Below are 18,093 nucleotides of genomic sequence, written 5' to 3'. Positions count from 1 at the left end.
AAGTCACATTTTATTCTTCAAACACGTACTGCTTATACCAATTCTACCTCAGCAACTCATTTTAAAAGTGATTCCACCAAGATCAAAAGCAAACAAGAAACTCCTGGATCATCAATTTCTCTTGAGAAACTGTATTTAGCAAAACACATATCAGATGAAGCCCAGTCTGCCCCAGCCTTTGGCAAGGGCAGCGAAGGCTGGCGGCATTGACAACTGGGCTGGGGTGATGGCTCGGTGTGTAAGGCCTTTGCCATACAACCATAAAGACCAGTCCACATCCCCAGAAACACATAAAACTTGACACAGTAACACACGCGTGTAATACCAGTACTTTCGTGATAAATGGGACGTGGAGACAGGAGACTCCCTAGGAGTGTGTGGGTCAGCTCACCTGTCATGCGCAACAGTGAACAGTAAGGAAGCCTGTCTGAAACGAGGAAGAAGGTGAAGACGACACTTAGGGGTGTCCTTTCACTTGTACAGGTGGGGTGTGGCATATGTATACCTATACACACACATGCACACACACGCTCACGCACACGTGCACACATGCCCATACGCAAACATGCACACGTGTGTGTGCATGCACACACACACACACACACACACACACACACACAGCATCAAAATTGTTTCTTTGTGACTCACCGAAGTCATTGTTCTAAACTGCAGTTTTCCTGCTGCCAGCCTTTTCCTTCCTCTGCGGCCATAGACTCAAACCGAGCAGCTCAGGGATGGCCTTCCCCGCACCAAGCACTAACTAAGAAAATGCTCTACGGGCTTGCTTACAACCCAGTCTTATGGAGGCGTTTTCACAATTGTGGTCCCCTCCTCTCAGATGGCTCTAGCCTGTGTCGAGTTGACATAAAATTAGCCAGCACACCTTTCTCCATTTTTTGTTTTGAGAAAAGGTCTTATGTAGTCTGCTCTGGCCTCCAACCTTCAAAGAACTGGAAGACGACCTTGGACTTTTCATCCCCCTGCCTCCGCTGTAGAATGCTGGGCTCACAGGCATGCCGACCCTGTCCAGCCTGGCCTCTTCACCACACCCAGCTATGTCTTCATGCTTCCTCTATCGAGGTGGGTCGGGTCGCCGTGAAGTCCCACTATGGAAGCCCCGATGCTGCTTGCTAGACTCTGTCCAGCACTTGGTCTGCTGAGCAGCTGGAAAGCACCCACCCTTGGGTTCCTGACCAAACTGTGTCCAGCCTCCAAGGGCACGCCGTGCGGTCTTTGAGGCTCTGCGTCACAGTCTTTCATGGAGTATGAACTCGTCCGTGTATCAGTCTAGATGCCTCTGGGCAGATGTCTCAGCTCTTCTGCAATCTGTCTTATGGGAGAGCATCATCAGCTCCTGGTAAAGGCAGGGCAAGGATCTTCTCTTCCTTCCTTTCATTATCCTCCAGGATAATGCAAGTTGCATAATCACTTCCCAAGTTTTGGTTGGTTGAAAGGAAAAATGTTTATATCTAATGTGGAGACAGAACTTAGATATTACTTGGCTCTGTACCTCGGGAGTAATTATTGCCTTGATTTTCATGGATTGTGAGTTTGTGCCTATTAGTCAATTATACTGTAGGTGTGTGTGTATGTGTGTGTGTGTGTGTGTGTATGTGTGTGTGTGTGTATGTGTATGTGTGTGTGTGCCTGTGTGCGTGTGTGTGTGTGTGCGTATGTGTGTGTATGTATGGTGTGTGTGCACATGTGTGTATGTTGTGTGTGTGCCTGTGTTGTGTGTGTGTTGTGCGTGTGTGTATTGTGTGTGCGTGCGCGCGCGCGTGTGTGTGGTGTGCGCTTGGGAGCACTTTTGTGTGCCCTTGTTTGTGCATGTGTGGAGGCCACTGATTCGCCTTGAGTGTTGTTTTCAGGACCCATCCTCTCTGGTTCTTTTGAGACAGTCTCCCAGTGAGGCCTAGAACTCACCCATTAGGCTAAGCAGTGAGCCTCAGGGTCAGCCTTTCCTTCCTTACCCAAAGCTGGGATTAGAAGCACACACCTTCATGCCTGATCTTTGATGTGGGTTTTGGGGATCAAACTCAGGTGCTTATGCTTCCTTAGAGGGTATTTTACTGACAGAGTCCTTTTCCCAGACCCTCTAAGACAATGGTTATCAACCCTCCTAACACTGCTGTGACCCTTTAATATGGTTCCTCATGTTGTGGTGACCCTTCCCTCAACCATAAAATTTGTTTCTAATTTGTAGCTGTTATTTTGTCACTTTTATCAATCAGTTCGTACAACCTGCAGAATATCTGATATCCAGCCCCTGTGAAAGGGTCATGGAGACCCCCAAAGGGTCACAACCCACAGGTTGAGAACTGCTGCAAGTTTAGAGTCCATGTTCATTTCCCGTGTCACCCGTTTACAGAGGACCTGTTCTGCAGCAGGTACAGAGCCCAGGGATGGTACTTTGAACTGTTTCTTTCCATCTTCTGTAGACAGAGAGTGGATCCAGTGGAGAGCAGCATGGCCCAGTGGAAGTATGTGCAGCCATTTCTGCTGTTCCAAGTTTCTTTGTGCGACTACACTGCCATTGCTTTGAGCAGGCTTGATGGCACCCATCATGCCAGAGTGTTGGCCATGTCCCTTAGAGAGCTCTTCATAAACCCACTTCTATTTCCAGAGGGGAAACTGGTCCAGGTGGAGCACCACACAGAGATGAGGAGGCTCACTTCGTATGCTGGCTGACTGTTGGTGATTATTCTGTGCTGGCACCTGGGACACCAGGGGAGAGTCACGGGCGATAGGAAGTGTGGGACCTTGAGACAGGATATTTTCAGGGCATGGATCACATCATGAACTCCGCTAGATTGCAAGAATGACCACAGGGAAATGAATTCACTCTAGGGGAATGTAAGAAAGAATCTGGATATTTTGTTTCCTGAGCTTCCTTTTAATGTGCGTGCATGCATATGTGTGTGCATGTGTGTCCATCTGTGTGCGTGTGTTTGTGTCTGTTGCATGCATGTGTATGTGTGCTGAGGCCTGAGGTAGATGCTGACATATTGACATATGACTTTCTACCTCATTACCTTGAGATTGGATCTTTCAATAAAGCTAGAGCTAGGCTGGGGCCAGTGATCCTTAAGTCTCTGCCCCATAGACTGTAGTCACACACATACACACACACACACACACACACACACATACGTACATAGACACATACACACACATACACATACACACATATACATATATACAATGTACACACATACACATATACACACAGACACACGTATACACACATATACATACATACATACATACATACACACACATACACACATATACACACACATACATACACACATACACACATAGACACCACACATGTGTGGCCACGCTTGTTTTTTTATGTAGGTGCTGGAGTCTGAATTTAGGTCCTCATGCTTGCCTAGCAAGCAACCTTACCCATGAGCCATCTCTCTAGTCCCAAAATTGCTTGAGTAAAGTTCAGTTTTGATGTCTATTCCAATGCCCAGCCAGTTGACTGGGTGTTAATGAATTAATGAATAATCTCCCCCTTTAACTGTTTTGAAATGTTGTGGCTGGAATTTGGCTACTTTGTGCATTCTTTTTTCTTCCATCCTTCTCTACCCTTTCAACCCCCTAGATAGGAGAGAGAAAGGGTAGAGGGGAAGGGGGCAACGTTGCTATTAGACTACGTCCTACTGGTTAGGGGGTGCTGAATTCCTCGGGGCAAGTTTGATCTTTGTCATCAGGATATCTAATATCTAATTTCTTGTTTCTTCTTTGCACGCTACTACCCAACAAACCACGACCAACAGCAACCAACCAATAACCAACATCCAACAGCCAACCTCTCAGGGCCCTGGCATTTATATATCCTCTGAAGGATACATAAATACCCCAGAATTCCAAATGTCACACAATCATGGAAGCTATCTGCCACTGACAAAAATCACACCCGGGCTAGAGCATGAGGCAAATCCTAGTCAACTGCTGTGGACAGCCTGGAGCAGCCTCATATCCCTCACCTGGGATTAAAACAAGAACATATTCTTATTCTGTGTTTCGTTTTTAAGAAACCAAAATTCTCATGACGAAATGTCACAGTTGCTATTAATAAAACCCTGCTGAAGCAGGCAGAAGCAATAACAAAAAGTAGGGAACTATCAAATGGGCAAGAGATGGCTTCTGCGTGGGGATTGTGGGTTTGGGGTCAGGCCCGGTTTCAAATCCTGGTGTGGTCATTTTCAGCAGAGTATCCTTGAGTGAGTAATGGAATTACCCAGAGCTTCAGACAAGAGGCCATGGGATCCAAGGAGGTGGAGTCTGATGTCTCTCGCTCCCCCACACGGAAGCCCCACACCTGTGCTCACAGAGTAAACCCTGGGTGTTCTTGTCTTCAAGTGTTTGCTTGGTTTCTGACCCTTGCTGGCATGGCCTGCCCAAGTCCCCTCCCTCCGCTTGAAGCTCCCTATCAGTTTCTGCTAAACTGATCACTGTGGAAGTGTTTTAGATTTCCAGAGAAGTTTCTAAAATGGTGCAGAGTCTATGGGTCTCCAGTTGAGTTTCTCCTAACATGATCGTCTCCCACTCTCCCATGAGTCAAGTCTGGAAGCCTTGAGACATCAACACTGTGCTCTGGTTACTTTGTTTCCCTGTGACAGACTCCTGGGACGAAGTAAGACTTACAGAGAAGACATTTTGGTCTGTAGTTCATCCTGGTGGGGGAAAGCAGGCCAGTGAGGACACTGTGATCACATTTCATCTGCACACAGGAAGCAGAGGAGGAGGGAGGGAGGGAGGGAGGGAGGGAGGGAGGGAGGGAGGGAGAGAGAGAGAGAGAGAGAGAGAGAGAGAGAGAGAGAGAGAGAAAACAGCCAAATATGAAAACAGGAAGTCTAAAACCTTAAAGCTACCCACTGTGTAATGTACTTCCTCCAGCAGTGCTCCATCCCTAGATTTTCCCCCTTTACTTTTTACTTTATCTGTTTGGATGCTTTGCTGTTTGTGTATATATGCCCCATGAATAAGTGGTGTCTGAGGAGGCTGGAGGACAGTGTCGGATATTCTCAAACTGTGTGAGCCGTTGTGTTGGGGCTAGGACTCGAACCCAGGTCCTTTGGAAGAACAGCCACATGTCTTAGGGCTAGAGCTACCCAGCTCCAAGCCTCCATGCTTTAAAGGTTCCACACCCTTTCCATACCGCACCACCAACTGTGGGCCAAGTGTCCCAGGGGACCATTTCTCAATAAAACCGAGACACACGGAAACGCAATAGTAACCAAAACTCAGGCTGCAGCGTATCCCCCGTCCCCTCATTCGTGTCCTTGTGCTGTAGGATCGGGTCCAGAGTAGACGTCATGTGGAGCCTCCTGTGGTACAGGTCACCCGGGAGGAAAGTGTCGAGTCCGGTCTGTGCGTGCTTGGTTTTGCCCTTCCCAGCTCTAATTGTGCTTCTGGATGGGGATCACACTGTGATCCTCAGCTGCCTGTTTGCCTCTCTGCTTCCCTGGCACTCGGGGGCTGTTAGAGAGAGAAGGAGGCCCCCATTCCTCTTGCAGATGCAGGTTCTCAGTGGGCTCATTCAGTTGTTTACTAGTTGCCTGCCACTCTGGCATAAGCAGAAGCGTGCCCCGCTCATCGACACCCGCTCTTTATTTCCTTCAGGTATCTCCCCAGCGGCATCGCTGTACCACGCGACGGTTCTATTTTTAACTTTTCAAGGAACCTCCATGTTTTCCACAACAGCTGTGTTGGTGTACACCCTCCCCACCCCACCCCCCGACAGTGTGTACGTTTTTGCTGCGTCCCTGCCAACATCTGATATCTTCCATTTTGCTGATGCTGATTTCATGCCTCCGCCCCCATTATCCCAGGAGCCTTTGCCCGATGAAGGCAGGTGGTAGCTTACACCTGTTCTCTACTCAGAAGTTTCCAGAATTTCACAAACGATTGCATCTTGGCACGGTCAGAGGATGGCGCTAACTCACTGGGGGTTGGGGCAGTCAGTCCTATGTGGCATCATTTAGCTCCGGGGCCTTTGGGAAAGCCACTGTATGTAGCTGAGTCTTGCTAAGCAAATGCCGGGACTAAGTAATGGGTTACAGTTGCTCTCAGCAGCAAGGGAATCTGGGATTCTTTCAGATAGATTGTTCAGTATATTATCCACAGAGCCTTGCAAAGCCCATGCTGGTTTCCCACCCTTGGAACACTCCCTGATTTTAAACAACTACCCAGCCAGCACTTGTCAGAGTTGAAGGCATCTGAGCGTGAGCCTGCGCTCTACTTAATTTGAAAGGTTAAAAAAAAAGTCACTTTCAAAATACAAGGCAACAGACTCAGAAATGAGCGTGGCACCACTTCCTGTCATACGTTCGGGTCTCCTCGCCCCCACTGCTCCCCTTCATCAGCAGAGATGACAGAATTCCTCTAGGCAACAGATATTAAAGAAGTCTCTCTCCAAGACTGCTCTGCTGGATGGTAGCAGCACACAGAGATTCTCCAAGCATGAGCCAGGTCCCGTTGTCTACACGGCCCTGGGAGTTTGGATGCAGAGAACAAATCCAGTGAGATGGAGAAGGGCCCCGGGCAGAGGGGAGCTGTGCAAGTTCGGGGGAGGAGGAGCAGACCCAGCGAGCAGAGCTTGGGGAAGTGGGATTGTCTAACACAACACCTGCCTCCCGCCAGCTCGTGGGTTGGCATGCTGGCCCTATTGCTCCATTCTTCCAGTAGCCCTGGTTGGTGGCATCCCTGTCAGTTGGCCAAACTGAGCAACAGAGGCCTCCTTTTGTTTGCTGGGGCCACCTCACTGGTAGGTGCCAGAGCCAAGCTTCTGAGTCCAGATTCGTCTGCATTTTGTTGTCACGGACATGAACTGGCAGCCAAGGGTCAGAGACGCCGGGAGAAAGGCCAGCAGTGATAGTCTTGGCATTGCCACAGTGGGAGACATAGAGGTGTCCGCCGGGCCTGGAGAGCTCAGCACACCTCTGAGGGCAGTCGTTCAGGGTCAGGTCCTTACAGTTGATTAGGGTCCTGGCTTTCCACAGCTAGGGTCCTTGGCACAATGTTGGCCCCACCTTGATGACCACAGCTATCTCTTCTATCTCTGTGGTTAGTGTGGTCGCACCCACAGAGTTCCTTCTGTCACAGGAAAGGAGAGAGTCACAGGTCTGACCACATGTGTCCTCGTAATGACCCCGCCCGCTTTAGATGTCAACCCATTACCGTGTACAAATTGTTCTGTTGGTGCGCCTCAATTTATGTGTAAGTCAGGAAGCTGGCAAGGAAATTAAAAATGAAGGTAGTCCAATGGGGCTCTAGATTTGACCAGAAGGGTGAAGAACAGTGGTCACCATGGAGCGGTCCACCGTGTTGTCTGGATCCTCTCCAAGCATCCCAGCGTCCAGCATGGCCTTTGAAGAGCTTGACTATCTGCTCCATCATAAATAATGTATCTGTGAGAACTTGGCGTGTTTCTCATGCCCAGGGACATGAGTTAGCTGTGGCCGTCTTCTTGAGGATCTAGGGGACAGGCCTGGTGGAATAAACCCTATGAAAATGAATTTTATTAGGTTACCTTACATGATACAGTCTGGCTGCCCAGTAATGGCTTCTGTCTGCATTGGAAGCCTGGGGATGCTGGCTCTGTTATTGGTGAAGAAATGCTTCAGGAACGGAGCAGACGAAGTTGCCAGCATGGTGAAGGCAAGCAGGCAAAAAACTGATGTTTTGTTTTGTTTGTTTGTTTGTTTTTTTCCATTTCTTTTTATCTGGGTTGCCCTTGGGAGGTGCCACTCACATTTAGGGGAGGTCTTTCCTCTTCTGAGAGTGTGATCAAGGAAACCTCTGACGGCAGACAGTGCCAAGGGGCTTGTCTTTTAATTGATTCCAGACCCAAGTTGACAACCACGTTTAGCCATCACAGGCGGAAAACAGCCTTGGTTCCAGAGATGCTGAGGACGATGTTGGAGTAGGTGTTTGAAATAGGAACGGGCCAGACTGAGGTGCCCAGCTGAGGTGACGCTGGGCAGAGTGGCTTCGTTGCCTCGCAGTGTGTAGAGAGTTCGGATGGTCTGACAAGTTGGCTTTCCCTGGGTCTTAAATGGTTTTGAAACTGTTGTGGGACAGGAAACTGAGTGGGGCATGGATTCCTGGTCGGGTCAGGTTCACAGAGGAGAATGAGGAGTGAGTCTGTGTCCCATCCCTGTGCAGATGGTAAACTTACAAGGGCTGTGGAAGCCTAAAGCTGACGAGTAGAATTCTGGACGGGGAGTCTCTGGATCCTTCTGTGGTCTCTCGTGATGGTGCAGGCTCATGGTGTGAACTGGTCAATCTCTGCACCAGTCTAGTTGAGATGACATAATTTCTTCCTTTCCTGGAGCATCAGAGGCACAGGCAGAGTTCCATGGGTGACATGAAGACCTTTGCTGGGACAACCAGTTCCCCGAGCGAGCGGCTCTGTGTGAGCCATGGCTGGCAGAAGGCAATCCACGGCTTCCTGCGTGGATTGTTCTCCGTCTTGCCATCCTAACGCCTGGTTGTCACTCCACGTGTTATTTCAGAGACCGGTGATGTGGCATAATTAAGTAAAATTTAGAAACCCATTCAACATTGTCTATGTCGTCTGTGACTGTTACGACAGGTGGTGGGTGGACTCTAGCCACGACGATGTCACAGCATGCGTAAGATTAAAAAGCCACAGGCGAATGATTAATTCGGTCAGCCCCGGAGAACACTTTGTCAAATTGAGCTTGTTGACCTGTGAGAGCAGCTGCACGTCTCTCTTCCGGTCACTGGGTTGACTGCGGTGCTGGTTGGCCTGCATCTGCCGCTTACTGCCCGTATTTAAGATTCAATTCCTCTCCCCATTTCTAGTGTGTGTGTGTGTGTGTGTGTGTGTGTGTGTGTGTGTGTGTGTGCATGTGGGAGTGTCATCGTTCATTTTTCTGTCGGTGTGATACAACGCTGACCAAAAGAAAGTCGGGGGAAAAGGGTTTACTTCACCTTACAACTAAGTCCTAGGTCATAGCCCATCACAGAGGGAAACCATGGCAGAAGTCAAGGCAGGACCCTGGGTAGGAAATCATACAGAAACAAGGAACACTGCTCATTCCAAGCCTCACATTCAACTACTGTTTTTATGTAGCCCAGCACTACCTGCTCAGGAGTGTGTCACTGCCCACAGTGGCCTGGGCCCTTTCACATCTGTCAAGAAAATGCCACACAGAGAGATGCCTACGGGCCATTCTGGTGGAGGTGATTCCTCAGTTCCGGTCCCCTCTTGGGGGTGGGAGAAAGTTGACAACCAAGATTAGCCAGCACAGTGGGTACGCATCCACATGCACGTACACTCTTATGGAGGTCGGAGATCAACTCTGGTGTTGTTAGACAGTTTGTTTATTGAGACAGGGTCTCTCCTGGAACCGGGAGCTGTCAATTTGTCTAGGCTGGTTGGCCAGCATTCCCAGGGGATCTGCCTGTCTCCACCTCCCCAGAGCTCAGATTTCAAGCATGGGCTGCCACACTCAGCTTTAAACAGGGATTCAGGAGGATTTGACTTAGGTCCTTCTGCTTGTATAGGGAATGTTTCACTCCTGGAACCCATATCCCCAGCCTGCGATTCAATTTCTTTTTCCACAAATAACAGAGAACACCTGCCTCCCGGGGTGCAGATGACAAGACAAGATATCAAATACAAACCTTGGTGCCTAGAAATGGCTGTTGATCAATAGTTATTAGCTCCACTCTTCAGTTTTAGAGATGAGGACACTGCAGGAACTAATCTGACATTGATGGACTGACGTCTTCAGACGTTTCACACGCCGTCACATGACACAAGGGGGAAGACCCACCGCTGTTGACGTGCCAGAGAGCGGGAAAAGAGCAAGGAGGGAAACATGGAAGGAGACACCTGTCATCCAACACAAGGAAGATCGCTGTAATAATCAGCTGTGCTCTAATGCAGTGGAGCCCGTGTAATTATGAACACTTTGTCTGGGGAGCTTGAAATTGGAACAGCATCTCTCAACAGCCTTAGGACTCACATCTGGGGCCACATGTCTCTTGGCTGTCAGGGGCTGTGATGTGCGTGGGAGGGTGTTTATCACCAGACGTAGCCTCCTCCCCCACCCCCAGTGTGACAAAGCGACTCCCATGTCGCCTGTCCCTAGAGTGCAAAAATCACGCTTGGATAAGAACTCCAGTGTCTGAGCGTATTAGCTACATTATACACAGTAGTGGATCTCATGACATCCTCATACATATATGTTATGTGTTTTTTGATCATATCTACTCCCCTTACCCTCTTTTTGCCCCTCCCTTTCTCGCTGATGCCTTTCCTCTCCTCATCTAGCCCCTCTGTAAGTTTCATGCCTTCGCTGTTTGGTGACCCAATGTGTTTCACGCTTACGGGAGCGTGAGTGAAGGGTTGTTTACAAAAGCCCAGGCTACTTGCCAATGGCCTTTCCTTTGTTAAGTTAGGTTCATAAATAAGAATTCGGGGGGAACTTTTGCTAGTCTCCTGGTTGAGATAGTACCTGCCACCTGGGTTAAAGGCCTAACAAGTGTGAACTCTCGTAGCTTATTTTAGGATGAAGAGAACGACGAGGCTCCCCCTTGGAAGGCCTTGGGTTGACTCTCACCATCCTCAAAGCCTTATGGATTGGTTTTTCCACCTCTTGGAAGGTGGAGGACTCCCTCCTCAGAAAGCCTTATGGGCTGGTCTTTCTCCTCGGGGGGGGGGGTGGTGGGAGTGGTATGGGTTATTCCCCTACCCCCTCAAAGCCTTATGGTTGGTTAATGACTAGCTTCTCCCTGTGGTTTCTCCAGGTCATGTTAGCAGCTTCCTATTGGTCGCTGCTTGCACCAGCGGTTGAGATGGCCACCTCCTCAGGGGGCTTTGGTGCCTTCGCCTTCTTCCCAGTGGCCGTAGGCTTCACCCTGGGAGCTGCTTTTGTCTACCTGGCTGACCTCCTGATGCCCCACCTGGTGAGTATCGTTGTCCCACTCCGGGAAGCAGATTTCTCTCTGCTTGCCTTGCTGGATCCATTCCTACCTCAGGTGGTTGGTGGAGTCTAAACAGACAGGTTGTTAGAAGGAGTGAATGGTGATTCCTTCCATCAAGAAAGCACCCAGCCGCCTGTTAGCATGACTAATTCCTCGCTGTTCACTCCTTGCTGAGTTCAGATTTTGAATGTCAGATGTGTAAATGGTAGCCATTGTGGAGTGCTCACGTACATTTACGTGAGCAACCGGAACGGGGGAGGGGGGGAGAGGCTTAGGCTCATGGTTCTAGGAGAGCTTGAGAGCTGACAGAGTCATCAGGGAAATAACAACACAGCCAAAGATAGAAAGACCTTTACAAGTTCCTCACATACACCCAGGTTAACAGGAAGTGGCAGGTGGAGGGGGAGTCTGAGAGGTCGGAGTTCACCTCTGACATTTATGGCCACGTGTTCTCTGAGCTCCAGGTTTCCCCTCCCTACCATCCGGAGACTGTAAGATGTGAACCGTAACAAAAAACATCAGTGTTGGGGAGAACCAGAGCTATCGAGCTTCCGGGTGGGAACCAGGCAGGTGGTTTGGGCTTGGTTTGAGCATCCCTTTCTGACTTGAACTGCTTGGCCAAGCAGAGAGCCAAGGCCAGGCTGTGTGTCGGCAGCCAGAAGAAGCCTTTAGTAAACTCTTGTTACCACAGCACATGCTATTGGCAGAGCAGATAAGGGTTGATGTCATTCACAGGGTGGGATGTGTGTCAGGTCCCCGTACCACATACCTGCTCACATACCTAGATGGAAGGACCTCCAGGTTGGTGCCTGGCTTCACTGCTCACCCAGAAAGGGGAGGGGTATGTGAGAAAAGTGAGATTGTTTTTCTGTTAGATGGAGTCGGGAATGTGCTCCAGTACACAGTGGAACCGCCCTTGTGTGTATTCTCTCCCTCTGCTTCTCCTGTATCCCCTCCCTTATATATTCTCTTGCCCTTCCCTCCTCTCTCCCTGTCTGTCTTCTTCCCTCCCTCCTTCCCTATTTCCTTTTGCCTCCTTTCTTCCTTCCTTTCTATGTAACCCAGGCTAGCCCTGAACTCACAGTCTTCCTGCTTCAACTCCCAAACGCTGGGACTTCAGGCCAGTGCATCCATGTCTGAGCCTTTCCTCCTGTCTCACCTTAAATGACCAGCTCGAGAGAGGGAAGGTTGATCTAGATCGCTGGGCCTGGGGCTGCCACAAGACTTATCACTTGCAGGGCACACGTACTCGAACACATCCCCTGGACCTAGTCGGATGCGACGGCCGCACGGCCGACTGGCGATAGTTTCCTAAGGAACCACCATCTGTCAGCTGCTGTCTTTCCTCTGGAAGCTTGAATGGCAGAGTCTGTTTTTGCCCCCTGGACCTTTGGTTTCTTTGCTGTCAGATCTAACTGTATGTGCTGGTGGCTTTTAGAAACCATCACGGGGAGCTGAGGATTCTTAGAACTGTCTGGCCGTGTGTCAACTTCTCTTTGGGAGATTTCCCACTCATACGGGAAGGAAAGTCATGGCCAGAGGGGCCCACACTGCTGAGCAGTGGTTTGAAGTGGCCGCCTCAGTGGCTCTACACTGCCCTTGCTTGCCTCCCATTCTGCTTGCTTACTAGGGCCACCTGGGCTCCTAAGCCAGTCTCTCATTCAGGGCCCTCCAGTCGTGATTGGCCAGCCTTACTGGGACCTGGGAGAGGGGGGGAATGGTGAGGGGACCAGGCTTGGCGGCAGGTGTATTTGACCAGCTGCGTGAGCAGAGGGGATTTCTCTGGGCAGTGTAAATACTCATTGGCTACTTTGTATCGTGCTGCGTGCTGCGTGCTTTCTTTGTTGTTATTGTTAATCTTTGGCTTGTGTTTGTTTTAATTAATCTGTGCTTTAGATACAGAGATGCTTCGGGGCAAGCTCTGGGTAGATAATACAGAAAGTCAGAAATGATTGCGGAGTGGACGCTAAAGGCTGTGGGGTGGGGTTTCGGAAGGGCTGAGAAAGAGGCGCCCTAACCTTCGGTGCCCAGACCTCACTCGTTGGCAGAAGATTCAGTAAACATCTGACCTGGAACACTGGAGCAGAAATTAATTGCTACTCTTAATGGGAGAATGGGGACGCGTCTCAGAAGGTCTCACAAATAGGCAGGCTTTGTTTCTGATCACTCTAGCTTCTGAATGCGAATGTCTGCAGAGTCGTGCGCAGAAGTAGCCTGCTGCCCTGCACTTGGAGACGGGCTAAAGGTTTCCCTCCCGTGTCTCTGTTAATTTGCTTCCCAGACCTGAAAAGGGCTGCAACTTGGCCCTTCCACAGGTGCCACGTGGAGTGCCAATTAATGGTTTTTGATGACGGAATCCCTGTGGTTATCCCATATCGACTGAGCACGGGCAGGGTATGGACCTTCTGGGTCAGCGAGACTTGATTCCCTGGAAGCCTACTGCTCCCGGAACTTGGGAGCCAATGGCTTTTGAGGCTGTGGGGAGATTGGGGGGGGGGTGCAGGTGCGTTTAACTTGAGTCCTCTTCAGTTTTTAATCCATTGAGCCTTACCGCAGAGTCAGAGCGGGCAGTCAGTGGTCCTGGAAGAGCAGGGGGAGGCAGGAAGCCAGAAAGCCCTTGGTATTGGCTGGCTGGCCTTCCCATGTATGCCCGTGCGTGCCTGGGAATGGAATCTTGTTTTCCATCACCCACAGTGTGTTCTCCCCCTCTTCCCATTTCCCTTTGGGCGTCTGACATCTTAAAGAGACTGCAGGAGAGGCTGGAGTGGGAAGAGGAAGCAGCAGGTGCTTGTGGCTCTCTGTGGCTCTCCTGCGTGTGAAACTGTATGTCCCAGCCTGAGCACGCTCTGAGTGGGAGTAGAGGGCACCAGCTTCCTCCCTGGTTCTGTTATGTCTCCAGTGTCTATCAGGTCTCCTTGTGTCGGCCAGGAGATCTGTCTCGTTATAAAAACACCACTATGTGGGACAGTCACGCACAGCACGCTCGTGCTGGGGACAGTTTTTGGAGGGCAGGAGCTGCTTCGAGGAACTACCTGTGATTGATGTCTGAAGTGACATGTTGCGAGAGGCAAACTTTGACCACCAGAGGGGTGCTTGCACGTATCTCTGTCCTTTGTGGATGTTCTCCACCGCTAACACTCTTCATGCGCATCTACAAAGACCGAGAGAGAAGAGCGAGCCCTGTGCCGTTCTACTCACAAGTTGGTGGGATAAAGCTGGTGCTGTGGGGAAGCCCGGCTGCAGCTACAGCAGAAGGGAGACTTGGTCCTCTCCATCAGACTTTCCCATCGCTCTAAGCCTTTATAGTCCTGCCTCTCTCTGTGAGCTGCACTTCAGGCTGGAGCGTCTTACACACACACACACACACACACACACACACAGAGTATGAATGTGTGTCTGTGTCTGTACACACATGTCATGAGTGTGTAGATGCCAGAGGTCAACTTTAGGTGTTGACATTGGTCTTTGAGACAGGCTCTTTAACTGGGTCCTGAGGCTCACTAATTCAGCCAGGCTGGCCAGCCAGCGTACTCCAGGTGTCTGACACTTTACTGGTGGATTCACCTCCCCAGGGCCTGTGCAGTTTCTTGTAGGGTCGAGCTAGAGAGATGGCTGTGGATGCTGCCATAGCCACTGGGCGGGCACAGCATGTTCTTAAGCAGAGCCCACACTGGACATCTTTTCCCTAAGCGCCCCTGCTGGCTGTGAGGGGATTCCCTGAGGGGCACGCCGTGCTCAGGAATCTGAGACGCTGATTAACATTCCACTTCTGAGTGGAGAACCAGCATGCGTGTGACCCTGGAGGTCCTGGCTAGGGGACATTAGGAAAGACTTCGTGTTTACAGAGCATCACTGACTAAGGGACCCCTGGTGTCCTGAAACCCCAGGTTTTGGCCTAGATAGGGCTTTAGGGAGCCGCATGCCTAGCATTTTTTCTCAGGTACAAATGGCATAGCTGTGATAGAGGCAGCCTCTCCAGCTGCTGGGGACACCCACAGCCTCCTGTGGCTCCTAGAAATGTAGTCACATACAGCTTGGGGACCCCATTGGCTTGAGGCAACTCCCTAATATAGTACCGTCACTGACTTAGAGAAAACAGTGCCTTGGACTGGAGGGGTCCTGCACTGTCTGGGCCTTTGTCCAGAAGGCTTGTGGTTCTGGGTTCCCTCCTCAGTACCACAAAACAGCAACCTCGAAGCAATTTAACCATTCTGTGGACATGCGTGAGGACCCACGTGGATGGTGGGAGTACATGCTGTGAACTGTCTTTCCCCGTCTACGTGCTATGTCTTTTGGGGCAGGCATGTAGACGGCTCTGTGTGTGCTTGTGCTTTAGCTGTCCTGGCTCACTGAGATGGCAGAGGGCCAGGAGCTTGCTGCCTGCTCGTCAGTTTTCAACCAGGGCTATAAATTACATTGGACAGTGCTGTTGTTCCCGAAGGACTCAGAGTAGAACTGGTATGAGAAACACACACACACACACACACACACACACACACACACACACACAGAGACAGAGAGAGAGAGACAGAGAGAGAGACAGAGACAGAGAGAGACAGAGAGAGAGAGAGAGAGAGAGAGAGAGAGAGAGAGAGAGAGGGAGAGAGAGAGAGAGAGCGCGAGCGCATTTTCTGAGGGAAACTCCTTAAGCCTCCAGTGGTTCTTGTCATCATAGACGGTCTTCGTCTCGGTAGGGAGGCTCGAATGTGGACATGTGTGCTTGGAACCTTCTAAAACCTGAGCTTGCCCCCCCCATCTTTTTGATGTTAGGCCATAAAGTTGTGACTGTCCTCTCTTGCCATAGCTTGAGTCAGGAAACATTTCAGGATCCACATATGTAGAAGTCATGGACAGCTGGGGTGGTAAAGACACCGGGTGTGCACTCAAGCTAGTGGCACACGGGGGCTGGGACAGGGCTGGCTTGGCCATAGTCTGCAGCTCTCTCTCTTGAGTCAGGTGGCTGGTGCTACCTTCATAGGACACCCCCTCGCTGTATCTCACTGCTCACCAGATCTCAGATTGGTTGGGCCAAGGAGTCAGAGTCCCAGGGAGTTGGAGGGAAAAAGTGGTGTCAGGAAATAAAAAAACAAACCAGATAGTGCGGTTTTGGGACAGAGATGAGGTTTGGCCAGTTTGTACTGAAGGAGAGGGTCCAGTTAAAGCCAGTGGGGATAAGTCATTCTCTCTCACATGCAGTCTTGGGGATGCCTGAGGTACGATGGAAGAGGTGGGATTTGTTTCTTTTTTTAACCCCTTGTCTCAGACACAGCTTGCCTCTGATCACAGCTAGTGTCCCAGTGTCCTCAGGAAATTCCCTTTTCTCAACACACAGGTGACAAGAGGGAGAGCTGCCACTCTCCCTTGATGTGTGTGGGGGTGGGGTGTTGTGAACTTTTATCACGCAAATCATAAAATGATTAAACATAATGTCAGTGGTTGGCAACAGCCATCTGGGCCAGTGGGTTCTTGTTTCTCCCTGTTGAACAGCTCTGGGCTGAGTGTGTGAGTCTTGCTATGCACATGACCCTTTGTGTCATGAGAGAAGGACCTGGGCTGGAATTGAGCTGGCTGTCCCCTGGCTGCTCACCCTCCGGCAGCCTCCCCGCCCCCATCTCTGCAGCAGGTTCTTTAGCTAGGAGCCATCTCCATCCTCACACACTATCTCTATGGTTGGACAGTGCTCCCTGTATCCCCTGGACCAGCCCAGCTTTAGCCGCAAAGTTGGGCTTGCTGCTCGCCCTGAAAGCTGGGAAGGGCCCTTGTGCATACCCAACCCGGTGCCAACAACAGGAATGACGTGCCAGAGATGATTCTAGTTGATTCCGAGTGTAAACCTACGAGAAGGAGGAGCAGATAGAATGTCAGTGGAGAAGCTGCGAACGGGCCAGCCCAGCATCCGGTGGCTAAGATGAGCATCCTTTATAGGTGGTCGCATGGTGGTCGTGCACTCTGGGTCACTTGACTACTCAGCGGCCTGCTCTCTGCTGATCACCAGCAAAGTCGAGATCAGGCAGATGTTACCGTAAGTGGTTATATGTAGACAGCAGTGCATGTGGGTGCATTTCCACACACATTCTCACTTGCATATGTGGGTGCATTTCCACACACATTCTCACTTGCATATGTGCAGTTCAGACAGCATACACACACACACACACACACACACACACACACACACACACACACTCATGAACCCGTGTCTTCAGGGTGGCTCCCGTCCTGTCAGCCTCATGAACTAAGACCCTAGTGTTGAACAGGATGGCAGTGGTTACACAGTGCAGACGAGTGACTAGGGACAGGCTGCCAGAAGCAGCCTCCTGCAGAAGCTGGTGTTCAGCCCCGAGATCTGGACGTCCCAAGGAGAAGACTGAATATGGGCAGTGTCAGCTCCAGGCATGATTTCTGCAGCAGTGGCTGTGGCTGCAGGGACCGAGGTAGACTTGAGCAAGTGTGCTGTGCCAGCTCCTGGGGACACTGGGGTTTCACTGCCATCTGCAGCAGCACAGTGCCATGCCAGGTTCTTCGAGATTACTCAGCCTTTCACCACGCTATCCGAGGAACAGCACGGCAGATGCCACCTAAGAGTGTCCCAGCTGTCCTGTGGGTCGCACCGCTGTAACGAAACACCAGTCAGGGATGCTTAAACAACACACCGTGTCAAGGTTCTGGCTGATTTGGTTACAGGTGAAGGCCACGTCTTCCCGGTTTGCAGATGGCTGCCTTCCCATTGTGTCTGTACACGAGTCGAGACAGAGAGATGGCAAGCCTCCTGTGGGTCTTTTCTCATTAATTCACTAGCTCAATCACGAGAACCCCACCCATATGGCTTCATCTAACCTTATCATCCCCCAGAGGCCTCAGTGACATTGGGTACTGCTTCAACACAGCAAGTCTTTTTGGTGGATGGATATGACACAGAAATTGTGTTTGTTAAAAGCTGCTGTAAAGAGTTCCCTTCTTCCATATTTCCATTGTGAAGTTTCCCAAGCAGAACTCCGAATAGACAGCTCTCTGGCCACTGGGCAGCGCTCTATCTGGCCAAGGGGAAGAGAGAACAGTAGCCTTTCAGAGGAATAAAGTTGATGATACTCTGTGTTAACCTCTATTTTGTCCTAATAG

At 50.4% G+C, this 18,093-nt stretch overlaps 1 protein-coding gene across 13 annotated transcripts in view; it reads left to right on the top strand.

The window, feature by feature from the left end:
- The window catches only part of Slc39a11 (solute carrier family 39, member 11), a 421,148-nt gene that overhangs the window by 113,209 nt on the left and 289,846 nt on the right, over nt 1-18,093 (top strand). For all 13 annotated transcript variants that reach the window (XM_063268767.1, XM_039085657.2, XM_063268766.1 and 10 more), the window contains one exon: nt 10,798-10,956. In XM_063268767.1, the coding sequence (XP_063124837.1) occupies nt 10,801-10,956 (156 nt within the window). In that variant the 5' untranslated portion in view covers nt 10,798-10,800. The remainder of the gene's footprint in view (nt 1-10,797; nt 10,957-18,093) is intronic.

This window comes from Rattus norvegicus, chromosome 10, assembly GCF_036323735.1.
Source record: "Rattus norvegicus strain BN/NHsdMcwi chromosome 10, GRCr8, whole genome shotgun sequence".
NCBI lineage: Eukaryota > Metazoa > Chordata > Mammalia > Rodentia > Muridae > Rattus > Rattus norvegicus.
This window is presented reverse-complemented; position numbering and strand designations above follow the sequence as displayed.